The sequence below is a fragment of the Mizuhopecten yessoensis genome, unplaced genomic scaffold (assembly GCF_002113885.1).
Source record: "Mizuhopecten yessoensis strain PY_sf001 unplaced genomic scaffold, ASM211388v2 scaffold6361, whole genome shotgun sequence".
Lineage (NCBI taxonomy): Eukaryota > Metazoa > Mollusca > Bivalvia > Pectinida > Pectinidae > Mizuhopecten > Mizuhopecten yessoensis.
In genome coordinates, this window is record NW_018406511.1 from 163,636 (window position 1) to 173,127 (window position 9,492).

At 37.5% G+C, this 9,492-nt stretch overlaps 1 protein-coding gene and 1 pseudogene across 1 annotated transcript in view; both read right to left on the reverse strand.

The window, feature by feature from the left end:
• The window catches only part of LOC110451983, a 3,378-nt gene extending 1,173 nt beyond the window's left edge, over nucleotides 1-2,205 (reverse strand). The window contains exons 1-2 of the mRNA XM_021500223.1: nucleotides 2,004-2,205; nucleotides 1,304-1,465 (exon numbers count right to left, since the gene is read on the reverse strand). Coding sequence (XP_021355898.1) covers nucleotides 1,304-1,465; nucleotides 2,004-2,205 — 364 coding nt within the window. The remainder of the gene's footprint in view (nucleotides 1-1,303; nucleotides 1,466-2,003) is intronic.
• A 2,752-nt stretch (nucleotides 2,206-4,957) lies between these two features.
• Nucleotides 4,958-7,531, reverse strand: LOC110451984 (annotated as a pseudogene).
• Between the last annotated feature and the right edge of the window lie 1,961 nt (nucleotides 7,532-9,492).

The window sequence follows — 9,492 nt, forward strand, 5'->3', positions numbered from 1 at the left end:
GGGGTTGGAAACAAATTTGGTGCAGAGCATCCTTGCGGAAAGGGGACTAAATTAACTTGATTCAAACTAGAGCATCCTTTGGCATGGGAAATTCTATTTCGTAGATGGTGTTGCTCCCCTGGAGGCAGAGCCCATAAGGGCGAACATGGGGATACATGTTTTCCCCCTTTGTACAAATGTTGATATTTCAACCAGTTTTTTCTAGAACATCCTTGTGCGAGGGAATTCAATTTTGCATAAACTGAGAGTGTGGAAAAAATAGGGGTAACATAGTGAAAAAATGTTAAAAATGCTTCTTCTACCATACCAACGGAGAGATTTAAACTATGTTCACAAATGTAAGTGTTTTAGGGCAAGGAGAAAACAACTTTGTATAATCAAATGCAGTTGCTCCGCTTGGGAGCAGAAGGGTGGAGCTCAGTAGTGGGAACATGGGAATACCTGTTACAAATCCGTCTTCTGTACTAGTGGAGGGATGTAAACCGAATTTGGTATAGAGCACCCTTGAGTAAAAAGGACTCCATTTTCTATTATAAACAGATGTTGTGGCCCCAAGGGGCAAATGGGTTGGACACAAGAAGGGGAAATAGTGGCTAATCCTTCTGTAAGAATGTAGGGATTTTAGACAAATCTTTGAGCAACACGGACTCAGTTTTATGTAACTTGAGGGTGTGATTCCCCTGGGGGCAGTGGAGCGTGTCGCGATAGGACAAATAGAGATAAATCTGAACTTTTGTTCCATACAGAAAAAGCGATCTTAATTAAATGTGATGTATAGTATCCTTCCATTATGATTCAATATTGTATAAACAATGCCCCAATCACTTGGGGACAGAGGGATAGGACCCACAATGTAAGTATGTTGCTGAGAGACAGATAAGATATTTGTAAATGTTGGTATCGTAATATTTGCAGATAATGTTTTGCCGTGATTCACTAAAAAAAACCTCGGTGAGCAATATAGGCTTGTGGGGCTCTTGTTCAATTATTCCGGTGGGAGCCAGTTTCCTCAAGAGTTACAAAGACTATTTTTCTAAGACATCATCATCATGGGGATTTGATCCCTGGACTTGTTGATTATAATGCAGAGAGTTTATCAACTGTACTTCTGATTACGACACACAATTGTCTTTTTGAAGAATGGTAAATATATTTGTATTTTAACTTGAATCATGTTAAAGTAATGATTTTGCAAGAATTCACGTAAGAGACAAACATACATTCCAACAGTATGTTAGAAAAGACTGATGACCATTACACGCCAAGATTGTAGTACAAGACTGATAAGGAGAAAGTGACCTACCAGACGAGCATGCTAGCAATACCGCTAGAACATAACAGGTGACCAGAAAGGTTTGTCTCCTTGACGACACTTTCAGGACGTTTGTACTGATAACTAGGACAAGCGCAAGGACACCGGTCACCAACGCACTGACCTCCAGTCTGACGATTCTGGCTTTCCACTCTGTAAATAAAGCGTTCTACTGTAGAGGCTAGTCACCATGAAGCACACACAATGTACGGATTGGTAGGCATTTGTTCAATTATATGTTGGTATGATTTGCACAAACACGTTATGATTACTGTATTAAAAAGTACTAAAAGTACACATGTTATAATTAATATATGTACAATTGTGTCATTCAGTCAACGGGTTATATACTAACTCGATCGCTATACAAGTCAACATATCAAATCCGTTATGCTGTAGAGAACAGCCTTATCTATTATAAACTTCCAGCCATGATAGACAAGTCCAGAAGTATGCATAGACGAACTGACTTATAAAATCCAGACGTTACATAATAAAATGCTATTTACTATGTAGACCAGAATATTATTTACTATAGCTTTCAGGCATTGTAAGTAAAACAGATCGGACAACCTAGACATCATGGAGTCCACAGAAGTGATACAGCAACATAGGAACAAAGGCAATATCTACGGCGAGAAAAAGTTTTGAATAATATTAGTATTTTTTATCCTTGGTATTGTTCACCTACCTGTGTTTATCAATGGTGGTAACAATCCCTCTCGAATAGATTTGTCTTTGATTTCGTCGTGAATTGTCCATAGATTCTGGTAGAGTTTAATTTTGGAACCAAAGTACGGTGTATCAAACATGTCCCACTCCGGTGAGACAACACCCACTAGTTGTAGTATATTGGCTAAGATCAACACTAGTCCAGTTGTAATTATTGGCATTTTTGTTTTCCAGAAAAGCTTTTCGAAACCTTTACAACACATTTTTGTAATTCAAGTGAAATATATGACTCCGTATATTTGTAGTAGATGCTATTTTGTCAGTGTGATAGTCCACGGGAGTAAAAACCACCAAGTACCTGATCACTGTTAGTACATGAAGATACAGAATTCCTTAGTTTGCACCTACAACTTCTAGTTTCCTTTCCCGAACGAATCAGGTCAATCAAAAGCAAATAACAGGAAATTTAAGAAACTTGTGATGCATATTTTCCAGCTTAATCGTTTCTAAGGCTTAGTATTGTAGCCCTGCATCACGGTTAGTATATATATTCTTGATCGATGTAAGTCTACACAGAGGGTACCTCTCTGTCTCAGATATAACGACAATGACATTCTGATTACCTCTTTTCGTGATAGAGAAAGATATTCACCAAAACTTGTTGAAACTTATTTATTATTGACCAAGGGAAGACTACAGTGCTTTCTAGGTAGATTCAGAAGGTCAGATGAATCAGCCACCGTCGATGTGGTATCTATTGTATGGAGTAGTCATCACATTATCTTCTGATCCCTGATAACAAGGGTATTCTATTGTCTTAAACAGACGATAACAATAATAATGCTAACCGCATTTACTCTAACACACAAATAATAAATATTAATGATAAAATCATTGGACCTGTATCGCTCACCTGGTTTTATATTAAAGTTATTACAATTGAATGCATTAGTACATCTTTATTTGAAATTTCCTCAATTCCAGACAAAATCTATGTTCTAACCAAACTGGGACCACACTATCTGACTTTCAAGTAATCAGGGGCCTTCATTGAGTTGCCATGTTAACAGTTAACATGTTTGAAATAAGTAATATATTTATAAAAACTACACCCTAGAATATGATAATCTAGCTGTACCATTTCTTAGGAACGCAGGGGTCAAATCAACCTCATTCAATTAAGAAATGTTTTCAGGCAATTAGGGGATATTAGCGTCTTAAAGCAAAATATAAGATAATTTTTCTCTTTGGGGCCCAGCCTCCTGGCCTCAAGGGTCAAAGCAACCTCATTTATTTAAGAAATGATTGCCCTCCCCTAGTGATGCTTCAGACTAAAATTGGTTGAAATCCCTCCTGGCGTTAAGTAGGTGATGCGTTTTAAAGCAAATTTAGCTAAGTTCCTCTTCAGGGTCCCGCCCCCCTGGCCTCAGGGGTCGAACTAACCTCATTTATTTAGGAAATGATTGCCCTCCCCTATTGATGCTTCAGACTGCATTTAATTGAAATCCTCTCTGGCGTTTAGGAGGAGATGCGTTTTTAAGCAAATATAGCTAATTTCCCCTTCAGGGCCCCTTCCCCATGGCTTCAATAGTCAAACCAACCTCATTTATTTAAGAAATGATTGGCCATTCCTACTGATGGTTCAGACTAAATTTGGTTCAAATTCTCTCTGGTGTTTAGGAGGAGATGCGTTTTAAAGCAAATTTAGCTCAGTTCCACTTCAGGGCCGCGGCCCTGGCCTCAAGGGTCGAATCAACTTCATTTATTTAAGAAATGATTGCCCACCCCTAGTGATGCTTCAGACTAAATTTAGTTGAAATTTTCTTTAGCGTTTAGGAGGAGATATGTTTTAAAGAAAAAATTGACGACGGACGACGACGGACGACGGACGCTGCGCCATGGCATAAGCACACTTGCCCTCACTTACCCTCCGGGCAGGTGAGCTAAAAACAAATGCATAAAATTGAAAAAAATCTTTTGAAAATTGAATTTGTTTAGTAAAAAGAAAAAAAGAAATTTTCATTTACAATAATTCTCCACCTTTTAATGGAATTGTTTATATATTTGAAACATGTTGAGGTATTCAGCAGTGTTTATTGTCTACGAAGTTAATCCATCCCCGATAAGAGCTTTGGTTGTCTTTCAATAGATACATCAACATATCCCATTAAGCGAGAGGTTTTGTTGTCTGTGATGTTTATAATGTTAAATATGTACTCTAAATAGGCCAAATGAAAAATATTTTCTTTGTCAAGGAACGAGTGCAAAAGACCAGAGACTCGATTCTTAAACGCGGTAAAGTCAACTGGAAGATTGTCTGTAGGAAAATTAAAGAATCCACCTTTGTTTGAAGGGAAAGGGAATATGTGAAGAGAGACGAGGGGGCCACCAGCTGAGTCATCTTTATAACCCCATTTCTAAGGGGGCGGAATGTGTTAACATGCTACCCGTCCCTCTGACTGCCTGCAGTATTAGGGGGCAGAATGTGTAAACATGACACCCGTCCCTCTGACTGCCTGCAGAATTAGGGGGCGGAATGTGTAAACATGCCACCCGTCCCTCTGACTGCCTGTAGTATTAGGGGGCGGAATGTCTAAACATGACACCCGTCCCTCTGACTGCCTGCAGAATTAGGGGGCGGAATGTGTAAACATGACACCCGTCTCTCTGACTGCCTGCAGTATTAAGGGGCGGAATGTGTTAACATGAAACCCGTCCCTCTGACTGCCTGCAGTATCAGAGTGCTATTTGCACGAAATGACTCGATATTATCTGACATCTGACTATACTGACATTGAAAGCCTTGTGTACTACTGATGACACTGTAGACATGGGTTGTCATTCTGTTGACCTTATATACTACTGATGAGACTTTAGACATGGGTTGTCATTCTGTTGACCTTATATACTACTGATGACACTGTAGACATGGGTTGTCATTCTGGTGACCATATATACTACTGATAACTGTCATCAGTAGTATATAAGGTCAACAGAATGACAACCCATGTCTAAAGTCTCATCAGTAGTATAAAAGGTAACCAGAATGACGCTCGCCGTGCCTTCCTCCATGCCCTCTCCTACATACCAATGGACGAAGGCACGGCGAGCGTACATAAGGTCGAACTTGTGATCCAGACGGGCCCAGGCTTCGGCGATAGCTGTTGTGTTACTCAACATGCAGACGGCTCTTTGTACTTTTGCCAGAACACCCCCAGGGATTACAGTTGGAGGTTGGTAGTTGATTCCGACCTTAAAGACTGTTGGGCACCAGTCTACGAACTGGATTAATCGTTTGGTCTTAATGGTTCCAATGGCTTTATTGACATCCTTCGGCACGACATCACCTCGGTAAAGCAAACAGACCGCCATGTATTTCCCGTTTCGAGGGTCACATTTCACCATTTGGTTTTGGGGTTCAAAACAGGCTGTAGTGATTTCACCTACTCCCAACTGTTCGTTGTAAGCCTTTTCTGCAGAAATAATTGGAGCGTAGGTTGCTAAGGGGAAGTGAATACGAGGGTAAGGGACCAGGTTGGTCTGGAATTCGTTAAGGTCTACATTCAGGGCTTCGTCAAACCGGAGTGAGGCTGTTATGGAGCTTACAATCTGGCTGATGATCCGGTTTAGGTTGATATACGACGGGCTCTCAATGTCGAGGTTACGTTTACAAATGTCATAGATAGCCTCGTTGTCGACCATGAAAGCGCAGTCGGAATGCTCCAAAGTGGTATGGGTAGTGAGGATTGAGTTGTAGGGCTCCACAACAGAAGTGGACACCTGCGGCGCGGGATATACCGCAAACTCCATTTTTGACTTCTTGCCGTAATCAACGCTCAGACGTTCCATTAACAAGGACGCGAAGCCAGAACCAGTTCCTCCTGCAAAGTTGTGGAATATCAGGAAACCTTGTAGTCCGGAACAATTGTCGGATAACTTCCGAACAAGATCCAGAACGGAGTCGGCGTACTCCTTCCCGATGGTGCAATGTCCTCGGGCGTAGTTGTTTGCCGCGTCCTCCTTTCCGGTGAGTCCGGCAAACGGCAGCTGTGAATGGTATAGCACCTAATCGAAAGCCGCATAGTTTCTTATTTTTGTAACCGGAAATGAAGTATGTGAAAGTGAAAGTAGAATTTCAGTGTCAACAAATATACGACAAGTTGGAGCGGGATTTACATTATTTTAAAAAGAAATAGGAGGTATATAGGGGTAAGTGGTGGAGAAAAGGTTATTAATGTGTAATTCAAAACGGAAGGAAACTAATTCCTGCATGTATAACTCACTGTTTAGTCATTAAAATGTTTAGATCTGTAATGTCTTCCCTGATTTTCTTTTATTTTCAGTAATTTTATCAAATTGAATTACTACACCTACAAAAACGATCAGATGCCTTTGATAGCGGGTTCCTGAATTCAAACACTTAAAACAATGCTTGCAAAATTACTTATGAAAACTCTTTTTAACAATAAATGTATGTGGATTAAATGTTTATATTATCGCAGATATATTACATCAATTTTCACAATTATTACACATGCAATTCACAAGAATTTAAAATAACAAATTTACTTTAGGTTATGGACATTAATTTATTGTTTAAGATTGGTAATACACAAGTACTAAATTTCACAGATCATGAACATTGCTTGCATATATGTATTTACATTGTTTCAGACCCAACTTCAGTGTCAATAATTACACCTGTATTTACTATTATAGACAGGTTATGCATTTTTAATCATTGCTTCAGACTGGTTATAAATTTGTTTTAACTTTCACAGACATGTAACAGAAAAATAACATTGTTTAAAACTGCATGATTATACATATAACAATTATATTTATTATCACCGACATGTTAGGAAAACTTATCGCTTGTTTCAAACTGGCTATAAAACTTGTATTATACTATCACAAGTGAGGTTATCAATTTTTAATTATTGTTTCAGGCTAGTCATAAACTTGTGTTAACTATCACAGACATGAAAGAAACAAATATTGATTGCTTCAGACTGGTTATAAACTTATAATTATCTTAACTTTCACATAAATTATGAGGAACTTTTATTAATTGTTTCAGACTGTTAACATACATATATATTTACTTTCACAGAAAAAAGTTATATCCCATGTATTATAGACAAGTGATACACATTTCATTATCAGATTGGTTCTAGTTGTGTAGATTCATCGTTGTGTGACCAAAATGGCACAAGCCAGATATATGCACGGTAACATCATGCACTTTATAAGTATTTAAATATATGAATTCATGGTAAAACATATTTATCTAATCAGAAATCTTACCTACCTGTCAGACTGTCAAAATAATAGAAACTGCAAAAATAACATTGAGGCTAACTCAAGGAACTCCTCAGGTTCTTTTCAAAGTTATTCCACATCATGATCCAGCAGTCCCACATCATGATCCAGCAGTCCCACATCATGATCCAGCGGTCCCACATCATGATCCAGCGGTCCCACACCATGATCCAGCAGTCCCACATCATGATCCAGCAGTCCCAGCATATTATTTGTTTGATGCATATTTAGCAATACTATTTGGTCTAGGGTATATATATATGATATATACCTATTTGTTTAACAACATAATTCATGTAGCAAAACATTAAAAATGTGTATAATCCTCAATTCCAGGTAAAGCACTATTATGTATTCCGGCTTTGCGTATTGCAGAGGTATCTTCTCTTGGGAGCAGGGATTGATTGTTACGTCACTTGTTTGTGAGAGTAACGTCATCAATTTTTGAGAAAACGGCGTAATTTTCTCACACAAACCAATGACGTAACAATCAATACCTGCTCCCAAGGGAAGATAACACTGCAATATGCAAAGACGGAATAGTTGAAGCCCTGAGATGTATTCACCCTCTCGTTGAAATTAAAATAATACGTATACCTATACCATTTTCTGGTAATAATGTAACATGTATCACTATATTTCACCTAGTTAAATAGTGCTCGATTGTGTCAGAAAACCTGTCAATATATACAGTGATAGGCAATCAATTTTCAATCTGCCTTACTGTCAATTGTGATACATGTATATATAAATGTATGTATAAAACATGTATAGGGTAAATGTAATGGACAATTATTGTAAAATGTATATATATACATGTGTAATACCTCTCTTTCGTAGTAATTAATACATGTGTTATACCTGTCTGTGGTAGTATATACGTGTGTAATACCTGTCTGTGACAGTATATACATGTGTTACACATGTCTGTTGTAGCAATTGCATATGGTTTACCTGTGAGTGGTAGTAAATACAAGTTTAATATCTGTCCATAATACTGAATACATGTGCTTAATCTGTCTATGGTATTCTATACATGTTTATGTTTAATACATGTATATACAATTGTTGAACATGACGATTTGGATACACTTATGTTATCAGGATTTGCTCCATAGACAAGCCCTTACCCTGCCTCCTGTTTATTATAAAAGATAATTGAAATGTCTTTACATAGGATTGCATACAGATTATAAATAGTAGTATACAGGGCACATAAAGAGTGGTATACAGAAAATATATAGAGTGGAATACAGAGTAAAGAGAGTGGTATATAGAGTATATAAGGATTAGCATGCACAGCATCTTCAAAGTGGTGTACAGAGTATATTGAGAGTGGTATACAGGGTATAAGGAGTGGTATACAGGGTATATATAGAGAGTGATATACAGAGGTTTGTAAAGAGTGGTATACATAGTTTAGAGAGTGGTATACAGAGTATATTGAGAGGGGTTTACAGAGTAAATAGTGAGTTATATACAGAGTATATGAGGAGTGGTATACAGATTATACAGTGAGTGGTATACGGAATATATCAGGAGTGGTAAATATAGTATAAAAGTGTGTTATAATGAATATATTGAGTGGTATACATAGAATAAAAGAGTGGTATATAGAATATATGATCTGTATACAGAGTATATGAGGAGTGATATACAGTGTATACAGGTATACAGGCTATGCTAGGAGTGGTAACCAGAGTATATAAAGAGTGGTATGCAGAGTACACAGGCACCACATAATACAGAGTATATAGTGATATGCAGAATACACAGAGACATCATATAATACAGAGTATAAAGAAAGTCATATACATAGTATTCAGAGAGTTGCTAATAAACAGAGTGATATAGAGTGTTAAACAGAGCATATAGAGAGTTGTGTACAGAGGTTATAACGAATTAAATATATCTGTACTTCATATATTCTGTATAGTTCCTTTATATACTGTGTATACATAATCCTATCTTTACATTATCTGTACACTACATTCTGTATTTCTTTAATAAGCTATGTATATGAAGTATCTCTCATAACTATTTTCAGTTATATATCATCTAATTGCTGAAACTTGTTGATCATATACTGCATATAAACTAACACTATTTGATTTACCTCATAAAGAGTCATCACTTATTGTGTATGAGTATCCTCTATATACAACAAAAGATTTTTGTTTCCTGTT